General features: G+C 43.0%; 1 protein-coding gene across 10 annotated transcripts in view; it reads right to left on the bottom strand.

Annotated features, from left to right (window-relative positions):
- The window catches only part of SDK1 (sidekick cell adhesion molecule 1), an 844,750-nt gene that overhangs the window by 226,355 nt on the left and 599,651 nt on the right, over window positions 1-18,744 (bottom strand). For all 10 annotated transcript variants that reach the window (XM_089769286.1, XM_075899625.2, XM_089769291.1 and 7 more), the window contains 4 exons: window positions 15,333-15,416; window positions 3,283-3,477; window positions 1,981-2,097; window positions 1,549-1,716 (listed from right to left, as the gene is read on the bottom strand). In XM_089769286.1, coding sequence (XP_089625412.1) covers window positions 1,549-1,716; window positions 1,981-2,097; window positions 3,283-3,477; window positions 15,333-15,416 — 564 coding nt within the window. The remainder of the gene's footprint in view (window positions 1-1,548; window positions 1,717-1,980; window positions 2,098-3,282; window positions 3,478-15,332; window positions 15,417-18,744) is intronic.

Genomic DNA, 18,744 nt, shown 5'->3' with positions numbered 1-18,744 from the left:
ACTAGATCAAATGTGAAAGATCTATATTATGCTTAGCAAAGAAGTGGTGGTAGCTCATAGCATCAGCTGAAGCAGCTAGACAGTCAATAAAGTGTGGAAAATGGGTGAATAAGAGGAATGCAGTCCCACATTCTAATATAGATAACCCACAATAAATGAGAAAACACAGTGGTACAAGAGGTGACCAACTGAATCAGATCGTTCCATGAGGCGTACAGCTAGTTCGGATAGGAAGCCTAATCCGAACTAGCTAGTCCATGCCACGTGTAGCCGCGCGGCACGAGGTCCGACCTAGCCAGCATTTAAAAATGGCGCCGGCTGGCTTTATGCAAATGAAGCCCGGGAAATTCAAATCCCGGGCTTCATTTGCAACTCCGTATGACTACATTACCCTCCCTAGTTCGAACTAGAGGGGTAGTGTATACATACCCTTAGAGACTAAGCAGATGAGGTAATATCTTACAATGGGCCAACTTCCACTGGTGAGAGAGACAAGACCTCCTGCTGTACTCCATTACAGACATCTGAATACCAAGTAGTACACAGCCCACTACTTACACCATATGCCTAGACAGTAATATCAATATGACATTCATATATGACAGGTGTGTCTGGTTACATTTATTGGGGATGGATAGATGTCAAATGTGCACCATTCACCGTAAGGATAATCAGTCCCTAAGCTGCACTTCAAAGAGTGAAAAGGACAGGAGAGAAATGTACTTTTTATAAAAAGAGATTTTTATTCTCTATTCAGGATTTTTTAATCCTGTTTCTAATGGCAACATGTTAACCCTTCCTTATTTTAACTAGTCATTTGGCTTTCCCACATTGGGCTTGCATCTTATTTCCCACACACCAGGAGTAAATCAGGTGAAGTCAATGGGTCTGAATCTCTAAACCAACTAGGAGGTTACTCAATACAAATCCAGGTAACAGTGTAGGGCAAGCCAAACCTGAATTTGACTGGTGCCAGCCTGATCCCTAACTCAATTCAGAGCAGCTGAAGCCTGATGTATTTTGCATTGGCTGTCACTACCTGTTTGAGGTAATAATGTAATCAAGGGATCACTTATGACCTTGTGGCCATGCCCCCTTTTCAATGGCCATACATTCTGTGGAAGCAGACAGGGAGTTGGTAACAAAGAAGCTACGAGGACTGTTCTGTACAATCTGAAGGTTCCTCTAAGTAGGCAGAATACTTACGGGGCCAGCTCCATCAGCTTTAGGACTGATTTTCCCTGCCAGAGAATCAGTATCAATGAAATTACACCAGTGTGAGATCAGACTTGATCCAATTCTATATTAAATTTGAGTTTCTTTCACAAAAATATTCAGAATAGCTGTCCAAATATACAAAACGTATATCCATCCTTTCACAAAGGATAATTTGTTAGATTTCTTTAAATAGACACATTATTCCAATTAATTTATATAAGTTTTTCTACTAAATTGAACGGCGTAATAGTTTGACAGTTTCCTGAGAGCACACCAAAAACCGATTAATCCTTGATTAATGTTAGATTTCAAACAAAGCATTATCCTTACTCCAGACAGTCAGGATAGCGAAAGCATTCAGAGCTCCTTCAGAGTTGACTGCATAGCAGGTATAATTGCCAGCATCCTGGGGGAAGACGGGAATAACCTGGAGCCCACCAGACTCAAGGAGGATGAACCTGGGAATCTGAACAGAGCCACTGGCTAAGATCTGGTTCCCTGAAACACAGGAGGAGGAAACAGCAAGACTCTGGTTATTTGCACTGCATAAATTAAGCAATGAAATTCCAAAAGATTAACCACACAAGATGCTCTCACACTCACTCATGCCTCCACATGAACACACACACATGCATCCATCTCTTCTTGCACAAAACACACAAGAGAAAATTGAGATGTGCATGCTGAATGGACTCTCCCAAAATATTTGAGGGGAGAATAGAGCAGGAATTACTATAGTTTCACAACAAAATAGGTGTTTACCTCTCTTCCATGTGATGGCAGGTTTTGGAGCCCCAGTAACCTCACAAGTTAATACTGCACTCATCCCTTCTGTAACAGTAGTGTCCATTGGAGGTCGTGTAAATGTTGGTTTAATATCTGGAATAAAAAAAGTTAAAATTAAATTGGATCACCTATAAAAAACAATCCCTTAACTATCATCCTGGAGAGGTTTACTGGCTCTATAAAAGTGGAAATCATGGGGAAGGACATGACAATAATAAATGAAAACCTTTCAGCAGTGACTGTAACCTTTCATTATTCATCTCCTAGGAATGATCTAACACAGTTTATTACCTAAATGGAAAATAAAATCTATCAGTGCTTGTACAAATACAAGCTAGAGGTCTTAATGATGAAAGTGGAAAGGTGTAAAATTAGTGTTTTGAGGGAAGTAGGGAAATCTAGATAAACAAAACTATTTGCTTTCATCTCCAAAATACAGAGTTCTTTAAGATGGAAAGGAACTTGAGAATGATACTAACTTTCAGAGTTAAATGTCAGCCAAAAACAGTTAGACTCCTATTCTCATTCTATACATTGTTGAAGTTTTTTTCTTTTTTATTTCCCCCTAGTTGAATTTTATTACATTTTTACTGCCGTTTCCCACATATATATCAAACTGTTGCAGATCTGTTTTCTAAAGCCTAAAGAATTCTCGTCAGTACTTGTATAGTGTCCTTGAGCTTTACAAAACATTACATTGGCAACCATGAAATTTTTCCCACCAAATAAGATGGCACAGTGATTCAGTCACTAAAACTTTTAACTTGGCGTTTACTGTAGAAAAATACGTTCAGCTTGGAACTTCTGACTTTCTATGTCTTGTTCCCCCAGCACAAGCAACCTAAAGTGTTGCTACACAATCATAAAACAGTAGCCTGAATTATATAAAGCATTAGAACAATACACTTCAACTACAGAACTAAAAGGGAGAGAGAGCGAGAGCAAGCAATTCTTTGCTCCCAAATGTATTTGTTTTTAAATGTAGCAATAAACGCTGATGCAAAACCCATTGATGGCCTATGAGCATCTTTCCACAGACTTCAATGGGCTTTGCATCAAAGCCCAAGTGCATATTTTTGAGAGTGCATTAGTTCTAGAACACTTATAAAGTTATGGAACTGCTGGTGTTGTCTCTGTAGATTTAAATAGTCAATCCGAATCAATCCACTGCACCCACAAAGCTGTCCAGAAGTTTATACAAATGACTGTGGCCCTTTAATCAATTAGCTGAACAGGGAACATTGCTTTCATTTATCATTACCATAGCTCCTTACTCACTGGTTACATCCAGGTAGGTGTATGTCTGTATCTCTCCAGCTTTATTACTGGCAAAACACTGAAAGATTCCAGAGTCATCAGGATGCAGTCCCTGGATTTGCAGTCCCCCATTCATTAGGACTTTGTAACGAGGATTCTGTAGCTTGTTGAGAGGAACAGAATCCTTATACCAGGTTACAGTGGGAACAGGAACTCCTACATAGTGAACAAAACCAATTCAGATCACTGCATAAATCAGTACAATCAAAATACACAGCAGTGTTATATTCAAATATCTGAACACAAAATTGAGTCCTATAGAGCTTACTTACCCCCACCCAACATATATAGATTTTGTACAAAAGCAGTACGATCAATAGTGAATGCAAATCCATGTTATCAATGACAGTTATATACTGTAGAAAGGGTGATGACAAACAGCGAATAACAATAAAGCATACAGATGGCATGGTGTTTTCTTTCCCATAATCATACTTCATGTTTGGGAACATGTTTTTTTTTTTAAATAAATTAAAAACCAAAATCCTGTACATGTAAAAGATAGCAATGCTGTGCTACAGCAATTCCTGCAAGTGTAGCTTCGTCCCAAATATGAATCTTATATGCCACTATAATCAAGTGGTCAAAATTAAAAGAAAATGGGAAATTGCACATTAACAATGAACTGTTGAAGTGTGTGTAACAGGTATTTTAATTCTTAATTTAACAATCCTTTCATAACTGAGCATGGCTCTTTTCTTGCATATATATTTATATACAAATATTGGCACAGATCTTCACTTCTGCTGCAGCCACTTCACCCCGGTCTGCTGCTGTAAATTCTGCAGGTGAGGCCAGTGGAGGATTTTTCCCTACACCTGGTCATAGAAGATCCTATGACACCCCCATCATGATCCCTTTATTGTCCTCCCCCTCCAGCAGTTCCTGGTTCTTCCTAAACAGTTCCCAGTAGCCTAAAGTCAAACAGCCATAAAATTGCTTTGCTGTAAGATGGAGCTGGATGACCCCAAGATTGGGATGTCATAAAGGCTTAAACTATATTGGCTCTATTCTTGTCTCCACCACATGCTGTGTTGACTGTATCAGCACAGCTGGAACTCAGACCAGAATCTGAACCACTGACCGATTCTAAGATCAGTCACCATTTCGCCTTGTGTGGTTTTTCACTGGATCACTGATTCCCCTGACTGACCCTCATTAGTTTGTTCTTGGTCAGGCCAGTTTTCCTGGACCCACCACACCAATTAAGTCTGTCAACTCTCCAATTTTAGGGCTTGCAGTCACCTAACTGTTTTCCTAGAGGCAGCACTGTCTCCTCTTTGCTACACATCAGTCAGAATGCCCTGTAAGCTGGGCTCTTGGGTGGCCACCAAGGAGAGATTCAAATGCTGCCCAATTGATTAGTACAGTGCCCACAGCTGGAAACATGTGTTTATATTGGTGGTGCACATCTGCACATACCTTGGTGCAACAACAAAATGTATTCCATGCATGGTTGGGGAAAAAATAAGAGGGAACTGTGACAGGACCCCCATGCTTTATGCAATTGGTTTATGAATATACATATGCATAAATCAAAGATACTTAGGACAAAATATCTCTTTAACCTATCAGTTCTAATGTTACAATCTGCTGGATCTGTATAACTTATTTTGGTATATGTAAAGTTAGAAATACGAAGTATGGGATTGCTCATGATTTTAAATTTGCAAATGAGAGCCATCAATGGTGCTCCAGAAGCCTTAACAAATGGGCGATCAACTCATTTTGTCCTTTAAGTCAAAGGAGTGGTTGGTCCTAGGAAGACCTGTGACCATACCAGCTTGTACTGGGATACCAGTTTGACCAGCTACTTTTCCATGGAAGGGGGGATATAGAACAAAAGTTTCCCACCCAAGAAAAGTCTTTTTAAGCACTGGGAAGCTATCAGTCCCTTTGTCTTCAACTGGTTGGGGGAACAAGGACAACTGGAGACCCAAGTCAGAAATAAAAAAATCATCTTTGAAAAGGACCTGGGGATTATAGTCAATGAGAAGCTGGATATGAGTCAACAGTGTGCTCTTGTAGCCAAGAAGGCTAATGGCATATTAGGTTGCATTAGGAGGATTATCAGCAGATCTAGAGAAGTGATTGTTCCCTTTATTTGGCACTGGGGAGGCCACATCTGGAGTACTGTATCCAATTTTGGGCCCTCCACTACAGGAAGGATGTGGACACATTGGAGAGGGTCCAACGGAGGGCAACCAAAATTATTAGAGGGCTGGACCACATGACCTATGAGGATAGGCTGAGGGATTTGGGTCTATTTAGTCTGCAGAAGAGAAGAGTGAGGGGGGATTTGATAGCAGCCTTCAACTTCCTGAAGGGAGGTTCCAAAGATGATGGAGAGAAGGCTGTTCTCAGTAGTGACAGATGGCAGAACAAGGAACAATGGGCTCAAGTTACAGTGGGGGAGGTCTAGGTTGGGTATTAGGAAAAACTATTTCACTAGGAGGGTGGTGAAGTACTGGAATGGGTTATCTAGGGAGGTGGTGGAATCTCCGTCCCTAGAGGTTTTTAAGTCCCGGCTTGACAAAGTCCTGGCTGGGTTGATTTAGTTGGGATTGGTCCTGCTTTGGGCAATGGGCTGGACTTGATGACCTCCTGAGGTCTCTTCCAGTTCTATGATTCTATGACTTGAAGCCTTGCCTGAAATAAGGACAGTTTTTAGGGTAAGTTTGCAATAATTAGCTATGTGTTTTCCTTTCATTTTAATTCTGTAACTTACTTTGATCTGTATGTTTTCACTTGTAACCACTTAAATCTTACCATCAGTACATAATAAAAACACTTTAGCTTGCTCTCAAGCCCAGTGTAAATAATTGTTACCTCGAGGAACAATCAGTGTGCACATCCGCCTTTCATTGATAAAAGGGGCTTGCCTGAATGAGCTTTCATTGTGTAAAACTCTTACACAGAGAAAGGCAGATTTGGGGGGTTGATCCCATTTGGGGGGTTGGTTTCCTGGGTGTTGTGCCCTAGAACTGTATCCTTCCAGAGCTAAAGTGGTTCAGTGTCTGCATTGTTCTTTGGGGAGAGGGGCAGTTACACCAGCTCTGTGCCTTGTCTGGGTGGACGGGGGGGGGGGGGGAGTGGAGAACCAAAGACTCTGGCCCAACAGGACAGGATGGTGAGGAGCCCCAGAGAGCAAGAAGGCAAGGTCAGTGGCATAATCAACACATGGGGGAACAGTCCCAAGGGATCTTCTGTGACCGCTTCCCTTCCCAGGAACATTGCCCCCCACCATTCTGGCTATTTCTAGACTGCAGGCTTCTTTCGAAAGAGCCTCTTTCGAAAGTATCTTTCGAAAGAGCCTCTTTCGAAAGAGCGCGTCTAGACTACAATGCACAGATCGAAAGATCGATCCGCTATTTCGAAAAAGAGCGTCCAGACTGCTGGACGCTCTTTCGAAATTGAAAGCCACCCGGAACTGCTTCTGCCAGGGCATGGGGGCAGCATTTCCTTCCGGGTGCTGCCTGCCTGCCCTTTGCAGAGACGCGTGGTTAAAGGGACGCCCTGAACACCCGTTGCTCTGCTCCTGCAGCTGCCTTTGCTGTCCCTCGAGGAATTAAGCAAGGCATTGCAGTGCTGGTTTGGAGTGCTCAGCTTCCTGGGACACCCCAGCAGCTTTTTTCTTTTGAGGTTTTTCTGCTTGCAGACCCTTTTTTTTTGGCATGGAGCCAGAGCTGCCCCTGGGCAGGCGATGGCCCCACACCACCATACTGCAGCTGTTGCTGCATCTGCATGACACTGTCATGAGGCTACTTCCCGAGCTGCTCCCAGACCAGAGGTACGAGGGGTTCCTCCGTCAAGCAGCCGCACTGCCCTTGCCTCCAAACTTTTTTGTGGACAGGCGTGTTTGGAGGTTTGACACCAGCTCTGACTGGTGGGACCGGCTCGTGATGGAGATCTGGGATGACCAAGACTGGCTACGGAACTTCCGGATGAGAAAGACCACTTTCCAGGAGCTGTGTACCTGGCTCGCCCCTGCTCTGCAACGGCAAGACACCCACCTGCGGCCCGCCATCCCCCTGGAAAAGAGGGTCGCCATTGCCCTCTGGAAGCTGGCAACCCCCGACAGCTACTGCTCCGTGGGACACCAATTTGGCGTGGGGAGATCTACTGTCGGGGCCGTCTTGATGGAGGTAAGTCATTGTCTGGGGACAGTCACAGTTTGGGGTGGGGGGAAGGGAGACTGTCAGGAAGGGCCAAGTGGAGTGGGAGTGGGAGGGAGCTCCTCCACTCACCCTGAATTGTGGGGGGGGGTTCTGAGGAGGGGATTCCCGGGGTGTTTGAGAGGGAAGGTGGGCGGTGGGTTCTCCTCCTAAGAGATAAGGCACCCCTTCTAACATTTTGTTGTCTGTCTCGTTCTGCAGGTGGTGAGGGCCATCAATTCGGAGCTGCTCAACAGGCTCATCTGTCTACCAGATCTGGACAGCGTCATGGCCGGCTTTGCTGCCCTCGGCTTCCCCAATTGCGGAGGAGCGCTCGATGGGACACACATTGCAATCCGTGCACCGCCCCATCGAGCAGCCCAATTCATAAACAGAAAGGGCTACTTTTCTATGGTCCTCCAGGCCCTGGTCGACCATCGTGGCCAGTTTTCGGACATTTGTGTTGGGTGGTCAGGGCGGGCACATGATGCCCGCATCTTCAGGAACTCGTACCTCTACCGGAGGCTTCAAGCAGGAACATTTTTCCCCCATCGCCAGTTTGCGGTTGGGGATGTGCACATGCTGGTGTGCATAGTGGGTGATGCCGCCTATCCCCTGATGCCGTGGCTGATGAAGCCCTACACCGGCCAGCTGGATGCGAGCAAGGAGCAGTTTAATGCTCGCCTTAACCGGGCTCGCAACCAGGTCGAATGTGCGTTTGGCCGTTTAAAGGGCAGATTCCGGTGCTTGCTCACACGCCTCGACATAGGGGAGAGCAACATCCCCGAGGTGGTGGCCGCGTGTTCATCCTCCATAACCTCGTGGAGAGGAAAGGGGATGCCTTCCTACCAGGGTGGGGTAGAGCTGCTGATGCCCAGGAGAGGCTCTTTGCCCAGCCCCGGACAGCTGCCATCCGCCAGGCTCACCGGTCTGCTGTTACACCAGGGTGTGTTTCAAAATAAAATGATCTGTTTACTTTTTGTACATATTATCAAACAATAGTATAAATGTTGCAAACATAACAATTTTTTTTCATTTTTGTTGTTGACAAAACTATTTACAATAAAGAAACATTTTGTTGAACCCTTTGTTTAACTCGGGTGATGGGGGTGCTTGAAACCTGGAGGGGGGAAGGGGACTGGAAACCTGGAGGGGGGAAGGGGATCAGGTTGAATGGGGCTTGCCAGATTTCCCTCTCCTGCCTGGGCCTCGTGTTTGGGGTGCTCCACGGCTGCGGGATCGGGCGGTGCACCTGTCGGTTGGCTGGCTGGGGTGCTCTTGGGACGTGGAAGCCTGGGGGAGAGGAGGGCCGGGGGGAGAGAGGGGCTGGGGAACTGTGGGGGCTGGGGGAGAGGGAGGTCCAAGGGGGGAAAGGGCTGCTGTTGTGGAAGGGCGGTTTGGTGGGGTGGGGTCATGGGGTGCTGGAGGAGCAGGACCAGGCACAGCAGCAGGCAAGCCGCTGACCTCCCTCAGAGTGGCGTACAGGACCGTGCGCTGCAGGACCAGCTCGTTCATGAGCCGGTCACGCCAGCGATCCTCTGCCTCCGCCCTCTCTCGCAGGATGGAGTTCTGCTCCTGCACGGCCTCAACGTGCTGCCTCAGGATGTCCGCATAGACACGCCTGTGTCTGCGGCTCCCATGTCCCCGAGATGGAGATGGAGGTGGGGCTGGGGTGCTGCGGCCCTCTTCCACGGCTGGTCCGGCTGTGGAGGAAAAGAAGAAGACACAATCAGTCCTAAAAACTGGACTCTGTAGCACTTAAAATACTAACAGGATGGTTTATTAGGGGATGAGCTTTCCTGGGCCAGACCTACTTCCTCAGATCAGAGTAACACGGCTACATTTCTATCACAATCAGTCATGTGTGCAACAGCTGTCCAAAAGGGCATGCCCTCTCCCTTGAGACAGGGGAATCAGACATTCTGAAGGTCACACTGTGTGTGTGTGTGTGTGACCTGGGCATCAGCCTGAGCATGACAGGTTTCCCTTGTGCATCACCCACTGTGCACCCACCTACCCCCCCCCCCCCCGGGTGTGACACATCCTCACTGTACTCACCTGCTGCTTCCTCTCCTGCGCCAGATGACGCCTGGGAGGCCTCTGAGGTCTGGGTGACTGGCTCCAAGGTGGTGAGGGTCGCCGTCTCCTCGCTGTCCTCCTCCTCCTCTGGGACCATGTCCCCGTCTCCAGAGTGCTCTAGCTCCTGCTCTGGAGCGTCCACCACGGGGTCTGCCAGTCCAGACTGTACAAACCTCCGTGGTGTGCGTGCTTCTGCACTGCCACCCAGGATCTGGTCCAGCTCGGGGTAGTAGGGGCAGTAGTGGGGGGCTGCCCCAGACCGGGAGCTCTCCTCCCTGGCCTTAACGTACCCCTGGCGCAGCTCTTTCACCTTTGAGCGCACCTGGTCCTGGGTGCGGGGGTAGTGGCCCTTCTGGGCCAGGGCTTCAGCCATGCAGCCATAAATTTCTGCGTTTCGCCGCCGGCTTTTGAGGGCCTGTAAGGCCTCCTCCTCTCCCCACAGCTCCAACAGGCTCTTTATCTCTGCGCCAGACCAGGATGGTGCCCGGCGCTTGGAGCCCTTGGCTGGGTCCCCAGAAGGCTTGGTGGAAGGGCCAGGACGGTCTTGGGGCTGGGACATGCTGCAGCAAAGTAGCCGTGTGCTCTGGCTCCTTGTCTGCAACAAGTGTCTGTGAGGGTGCCTGTCCCTTTAAGGAATGGCTGCAGCCAGGAACCACAGACGTGCAACCCATGGCCCAGATTGTCCACCAGGGCTTCTTCCTGGAGGCCAATTCTTTCGAAAGAAAGGGCTCCCCCCGTCCACACTCACGTTCTTTCGACGGATCTCCCTCGAAAAAGGCGTTCTTCCTCGTAAAATTAGGTGTACAGCCGTCGAAAGAAAAGCCGCGTTCTTTCGGTTTAATTTCGAAAGAACGCGGCTTGAATCTGGACGCAGGGGAAGTTCTTTCGAAAAAAGGCTACTTTTTTCGAAAGAACTCCTGAGTCTGGACACGACCTCTGCCTTTTTTTCCAGCTCTACACTCTCCTCTTCTTGTTTTCCCCATTGATTTCAGCTGAGGGTGCAAGCCCCCCATGACTGGAAGCTGCATAAAGGTATGATCTCAAGAAAGAGAGAGACTCCCTTCTCTCCCACCCCTCATCTATGCTCAGTATGGATTAGATGATCCCATTACAGTCCCTGTCTGTCATCCATCTGTCTACCTTATAGATCTCTAATGCACCTGTTGCAATAATATCTAGGCAACTGAAGTAGTCAATGGGAACTGAGGTTGCCTGATTTTAAGCAGTGCTGAGCCATCTCTGTGTCTCATATATGTAAAGTAGGGGTAATAGTTACTTGCTTGCATCACCAGGCAGCTGCAGAGTTTATTCCTTAAGGAGTGAAATTCACTCTAGGGAAGGACCCGCACCTCATTTAAGACCTTAGGATGGGGCCCAAATGATGCCTAGAGCCTTGGAGAGGCAGTGAATTTCAAGCTACTATTAGGGGACACAACACCACCATTATTTTGAAAATCTCAGCGTTACTAACATGACATATCAATTGGTGTCTCCTTTGAATTTTATTCATCCTCTGGGTGAGGGAAAAGTTGTATTTACCCCAATAAAATAAACAGAAAATAAGAAGTAGCAGAAAAAAAGCATCTGACTCACCCTAATGCTATTTATACAAACATGCCTCAATTGCCAAAATCACCTCAGAAGCTGAAAATTGCCCCAGAAAGAAAAGCGTTGCACACAGTATGTGGTGTTTGATAAGAAATAGATATAAAAGAACCACCATGCAACAGGCACAATTTCAATTTCATTCAACAGCCCATACACAAAATTAGTTTAAACTCTTATGTTCAGAGTTCTCAACGCGGGTGTTATTCATCTCTTGAAAATCCCCTAGGCAAATACAAATTATCACACAGTAATGAAGAAACAGAATGGAATATTCCTCCTGATACAGAAGAGACTGGAAAAAATTTCAAGTTTAAATAATAACAACTCAATTTCTCCACATATTAGATTTGATAGGCATTCAGATAATGAAACCTGGCATTCAACACTTTGACCCAAACCTTATGTTTTGTTAGTCTTTAAGGTGCTACTAGACTATTCGTTGTTTTTTAAGTTTTTCCTGTTACAGACTAACTCAGCTACCCCTCTGAGGCTATGTCTACACTACAGACTTCTTGCGCAAAAAGCTTTTTGTGGAAGAGATCTTCTGTAAAAACGTCTTGCGCAAGAGTGCGTCCACACTGCAAAAGTGCATTGAAAAAGCGATGTGCTTTTGTGCAAGAGAGAGTCCAGACTGCATGGACGTTCTCTCGAAAGGAAACTCTGATTGCTATTTACAGAATGGCCACCAGGCCACCTGTGCTTTTTCTGATTGCCTCTTTTTGCGCAAAAAACTCTTGCGCAAAAAGGAATTATTCCTTGTAGAAAGAGGAATACCTATTGTGCAAAAATCCCTCTGTTCTTTTGATATTTTTGTGTAAAAACGTGCTGGAAGTGTGGACACTCTTGAGTTTTTGTGGAAAAATGGTTGTTTTTCCACAAAAACTCTGTAGCGTAAACATAGCCTGAAACTTTAACATTAGAGTCACTCCTCAAATCCCCTCCCACTAGCAATATAGCAAAAAAACCTAATCCTATAATCACTGTGAAATACACCTTTTAATAATTAATTCAGCTGACAAACTAAATATTTCCATCTCTTGATTTCCTGTGTGTCAGCCCTGGATATGTTCCCCTACTCCACAGTAATGAATCTTATCTCACATGGATAAACAAGGATCTTATCTAAGCATGCGGGAGCCTGTGAATAGAATTCACTTGGACTTATAATGATCTTCCCAGAAAAATTGCCTTTGAAATTGTACAAAATTCCCTTTTTTCATTTTGTAATGAAAATTTAAAAAACAGCAGAAACAATTATGAATTTTCTCTTTATTTCTCCCTGATGCTTTCTGATGGAAAATCTAGAGAACAAAACATTTTAAAGATCTTTATTCTTAGACATTTTGCCTATCCTAGGTCCTACTTTGCTGTTTGAGGGGATGCAGTCTAATAAAATAAAATTATCATAATACTTAGCATTTATAGAGTGCCATACACTTTTCAAAGCACTCTACCAAGATTAGAAAATTAATCTAATGGTTAGAGAGGAGACTGGGAGCCAGGAAAGCTGAACTTTATTCTTGCTTTCCTACTTGCTATATGACCTTGGGCAAGTAACTTAATGACTCTGTGGCTCAATTTCCCCACCTTGTAAATAGGGTTAACAATCTTATGGCCATGCTCTGAATTTTAGCAATTGTAAGTGATTTGAGAACTTGGATTAAAGGCTAGAGAAGTTTCGATGATGATTTGTGTTATTTGTTTTTTTATAGCACTACCATTTCCCAGCAGGTTATTGATGTGTCCCACAAGCATCCTTCCACCTACGCAGCTAGAACTGTGGCCCAATTAACTCTACTCCCATGACACCACGAGTGCTCCCTGCAGCTCCAGATCTTCTATAAGTACATAAAGAACAACATAAAGCAAGTGCATTGAAAATGCACAAAGCAGCAATGGCTGCTGAGAGATATACACTACAGCCTGGTTACAGTGCAGTTGGATATACTGAAACTCCATTTGTGAAGAAGAAGAAAAAACTAATCTGTGCAGGTTGCAATGTTCTCTGTAGTTAATCTCTACTTATACTGTGAAATTAATCTGTCTCTCACACTTACAGTGAGCAAAAGCTGAGTAAATATGCTTTGTGCAGAGACCTCCACGGGAGCAGAGGGAAATCAAATCCACCTTCATACTTGTGGCCAGGGCATAGGGTAGCTCTATAGCACCTCCAGGACTAGTATTCCAGATCCTGAGCTGAAACAGGAGCAGCAACCTCTTTTTCAGGATTTGTGGCAGCTCAATCTTTGTAATCCCAGATCAAGTATTTCCCTCATCAATCCTATGCCTCTGAGCCCCACTCTTCTTCATTTATATTGAGTTGGAATGCGGCCAGGAGTCCCATTGCATGCCTGTTAGATAGCTAACCAACACCCTTGCAGAAGAACTGCTTTGGGATGGGTTTCTGAGGTCCATCCATCCATCCAACCATCCATCCATCCATCCATACATTCAGGGATTGTATCCACAATGAAGGTATATTAACTGATTTGACTATAAGAGAGTTCCACTGCACAGACAAGTCTCAAGCCATAAGGGTACTTAGGAATGCTCCACTGGTCCCCTAGGGTACATCTACACAGCAATGTTATTTCAGAATAACTGGTGTTATTCCGAAATAACATTGTGCATGTCTATATTGCCAGCCTTTATTGTGAAATAATGTTGAACTGGAGGACTTCTGACTTCCTGCTGTGTAGACATTGCCAAAAGCTGAAGTAAGCTATTTCAATTTAAACTATGCAATTAACCTAGCTGAAGTGGCGTAGCTTCATTCCACTTTAGTCCTGCTATGTAGATGTACCCCTGGAGAGCTAGATGGAAGAGTAGGTCTGAAAGTCATGAGGTCTGGCATGACCCTTCAAGTGCAGGTTTTTTTCTTTTAATTGTTAACAACTGTTGGGGTTTTAGATGGACTCTCCTTGCCCAATAGGAGAACTAACGGCTGGGGAATGAGTTATTTGCTTGCCACATGCTTCATCAATCTCAGAAAAATATTATTATAGCCTGCTTAGCTAATGGTGTGATTTAAAAAATAACAGAAGCAACTTTGGTGAGAATTTCATCTGGGTAACAGAAAATTCCAATATATTTACCATAATATGATCTGATAGTACTCAGCATCACTTCATTTGGCACAGGCAGGGGGTAGGGTGGGTTAGTAAGAATGGATATAACATGCCGTGAAGACTATTTATATTGTGAAAAACAGCTGATGTTGGAAAAGGTAGTATTTGGAAAATAGTTAATGATTTCCAGTTGTCACACTGCTCTTTTGCATGTAACTGTGTTAATAACAATACTTTGTACTTATGGAGCTTTCCATCTCAGGACATCAAAGGATTTTACTGGGTGTACATGATTATCCCCTTTTATGGTCAGGGAATCCTGAGACACCACAAGGTTAAATGATACGGCAAGATCATAAATATATGCAGTGGCAGAGTCAAACTTAATAATCAGGATTAGAAACTTGCATCTTACTCTTGTAATCATTTCATTAGGATGCTTTCTATTTTTTAATTAGAGGGCATGCTTCTGCTTCTTTAGAATTGTATCTAAAAATCATTCATTTTAAGTCCAGTTAAAAGCATTTGGAAGGTTGTTACGGCACTAAAACACCTTACAATTAAAAATGGAAAGAAAGAATGCTGCTGTAGAAATGCTACTACACTTGAACAATACTGCAACAGACATTTCTACTCAGTATAAAAGCACCATAATTTTCAGCCAGGAGTACTGGAATTATTGATTGTTTCTTGGCATCCCAAGTTATGAGTCCCAAAGCCATTGTTTTACTTCAGTTAATTTACTGGCTCAAGACCCTAATCCTTTTTAGCTAACTATAATTGTAGAAAGTATCCTTTAAAGCAAGGGACGTGAAGAGAAGGAGCCGGGGCTATTTTGCTAAGCAGACAAGCAGCACTAATGTTACCCGGCTCTTATATAAAAAAAATCCATTTCCTTGTATCATATGTACAAAACAAAACTAAAAGAACAGACCGATTTTCTAAAGGTGAAGGGCAGCTCTTCAGCTGTTGTAAATTGTCAGAACTCTACTGAAACCCACCCCAAAATGTTAAGAATTGATACTGGAAGTGTGCATTTATTTTTTTCCACGCTTCTACACTTGTTAAACAGCTTCATATACTTTATGTACTGCACACTCACCCATTGCTTGGCATAAGAGATCCACTGTTTTCTCCACCTCAGCCAAAATTCGAGTCTCCGGCTCAGCAGTGAAATAAGGTGGCTCTTTAGAAGAGAAAGAAACAAACAAGAAAATGAAAACTGAGGTTGATTTAAAGAATTTAATATTGTTTCCTCACAAATACTGTATTTAATATAGTATTATACAAACTGTCTAGTTCATCTCCTGTTTGGGGATTATGGGAATTTGTTGTTGTTTTTTTGCTGTGATAAATATGAATTTCAAAGATAGCTGAGCCAATGCCAATTTATATTTAGGGTTTCACACAGCAAATTAATACTCAGTGCAGGGGCTACTTTTCATTTTATATGTTTGAATCATGGAATGTTTTAATTCTCTGTTTAGAAGGGCCATCCCAAGAGGTTCATAAAGGTTTATATTTACAGCACAGTCTTTTATGGAATAGTTTGCTTCAGTATCTAAGCTAAACTCCAGCTTCTCATGAAGCCATGAAACATGTCAAATAGAGTGCCATATCATGTTAGTGAGCCTATTGCAGAGGGTAGGCACAGTCTATTAAAAACCTCCTAATAGTTTTATTTGTTGAAAACAGATTTAATGCTCTAATTGAACATGTTGTAATAAGCAACAAAACTGACAGTTTATTATTAGGACTAAGCAAAAGACATTAGTGGTTGCATTAAACAAAGACTAGACTGAGGACATTGTAGAACTCTCTGTCATGTAACTACTTAATCTATGCACCATAAAAATTCAAGAGTATCATGTCAAAGTCCCACAGGCATTAAAGTTGCAGTGATTATCCTGGTAACTAATAACTGTCACACTTTACTTAATGTGATTATCATTTGAGTACTGTTTTCAGAAGCATTTTATTTGATTATAGCAACAAGGCTATCATAGCATAACTAAGCACAAACAGTGCATCAACCGCCTCTTTAAAAAAGTGGAAAATACAGAAAAAGGGATATGACTTGCCTGCAAGAGCAAGCTATATGCATTTCTTCTAGAAGAATACAAGAATATTTATAGTGGGTTAAAGACAGTACAACATAGATTTAGACTGTCTCCATCTCAAACCCATCTCAACAATATAAAAGTAATTCCACAGTCCAGACAAACACACTTAGGACTAACTATATGGCATTACTCATTTACCTAAATAGAATAAGATCATATAACAATCCCAATGTATATTATATTACAATATTAACTATTCCTCACAGTACCCTTAGTGGTATAGTAAGTATTACATGATTTTGCAGAGAGGTTAAGTGACATGCCCATACCCACATAGCAAGTCAGTACAAAAAAGAGACATAATTAGAACTCAGGATTCCAACCTCCCCACCATGGCTCTAGAAGATGTTATCTCCAATGTAGAGAAGTGGTTTCCAGCTAAAGACCCATTACAGATATTACATGTCTAGATTTCTTTTAAACAAAGGACAACAAATCCAATTGTCAAAGTCTGTGCAGCAAATGAAGGGAAAAAGATGTGAAATGGTCTGGAAAACTCATCTATAGGGCAAAACCAATAAGCTGAACTGTCCGTGCAATTTCTTATATTTTAATAATTTAACTGTAACCTTATTGATCCTCAATGCCCAACTAATACAGCTACTGATAACACACACAGTAAATTGTTATGTATTGCAGATGAAGTCTCGTTCATTACTCAAATTGAAAAGCTGCACATAAAACTCATTGTAGGATCACAGGGCAAGGCACAGATGGCATAACTCACATTGCTGAGCACTTACTTGGTAATGCAACAACTTAATGTTGTGCTTAAAGTTAAACTTGAACTTTAAACATGAGAGTAACGGAGTTGCAAATCCTTGTGACTTTTTTTGCTAATGTAACATTTGGTCCCAACTCCTGGAATTATGTTATCATGTGACAATTTCAACTTTCACCCCTCCCCCCCAAAGTATAAGTTTCTATCCCTCAAAGTGGTGGAGAAGAGCATAAAAATGAGAAGTCTGACTCAGAAGCCAAATAAAAGAAACCCAGAATGTATTATTTGTTAAGCTTTCATAATTTTAAAGTCAAGCTGATGATTTCTGGATATTATTTGAATGATTGCAGCAGGCAATATTACGTAGTTCATTGGCTTAATCAAGATAACTTGCATGCTTAAAGTAAAATGTGCTTAAGTGCTTTGCAAGACCAAGGATAGAGTGCTTAATACCTTGGACTACTAAACCTACAATAAGCAGCCAAAAAATCTGTACAATATATCAGTGTAATTACTAGCTTTTCACACTGAATCATTTACATGTGTTTTTAGACACACTTAAATCAATTTTTAGTACTGTAAAAGTACTATAGCTTTACAGCCTTAAGTGAACGTCTATTTTTATCTACAGAACAGGTGCAGTATGGTAAATGGTAATTTGGGCCCTAATCCATTGAAACAGGAAAGTAGGTGCTAAGTGACTTTTCTGGATTGGGGCCTTTGCCGCCTTGCCAGTTGAATGCAAGTTCCAGCTTTTTGTTGCCAATTACAATGGTGTTTTGTTCAGGTTTTGTGGTGGTGTTTTATTTTGCTTTAGTGTGTGTGTGTGTGTGTGTGTGTGTGTGTGTGTGTGTGTGTGTGTGTGTGTGTGTGTGTGTGTGTGTGTGTGTGTGTGTGTGTGTGTGTGAGAGAGAGAGAGAGAGAAGCGGGGTTGTTTGTTTTATGGTGATACAAATGTGTTCACTTAGACTAATAGCTACCTGATGACAACAGAACTGGAACCAAATTCAAACTAGTAACGTAAAAGGATAAAAATTTGATTAATAAAAAGGGCTTTTTTCCAGTGTTATGGATTAGTGTATACGTGTATGTATCTCTATCAAAGTATAACCACGATTTTGTTTCAGGACTACTGTTTTCATTGTTAAACTGCATTGTGCCTTTCCTGTTGTCTTTTTTGCCTCCATCTTGAACTGGGATTCATGGAGACATGGACAGAAGGCAATTCAAAATAATGAAAGGTTGTTAACCTGATGAATCTCCTGCTTAAATAGAAACTCCTTTGGATAATGAGTTAGCTACTGACCAGAGATACCATTTCTTCCAAGTGAAATCACAGGATGAAGGACTTGAAGTCAATTATGGTAGCTATCAAACACAGGGGATTGAAACTTCATAAAAGAAGGGCTCTCTCACAAGCCATTTTGGAAGTAGAAACCAGAAACAAAAGCAGATTAAGACTGAGAAGAAGATAGAGGAAGAAGGAGGGTTCCAGGACCCTCAAAAGATTCTAACCAAATCCCAAATGTCTTTTGGGAGTGGTGAGGAAACTGAGACAGGGGCTTGCATACAGATCTTGTTGTTTTACCCTATATCTGTGTATCTCTTGTGCTACCTAAAATTAAAATTTGTGTTTAAAACGTGTTTAAAAATTTCTTTGCAGAGTAGAT

Source organism: Pelodiscus sinensis, chromosome 15 (assembly GCF_052426305.1).
Source record: "Pelodiscus sinensis isolate ZL-2025 chromosome 15, ASM5242630v1, whole genome shotgun sequence".
NCBI lineage: Eukaryota > Metazoa > Chordata > Testudines > Trionychidae > Pelodiscus > Pelodiscus sinensis.
The sequence above is the reverse complement of the archived record's forward strand: the minus strand, read 5'-3'. Positions and strand labels throughout refer to the sequence as shown.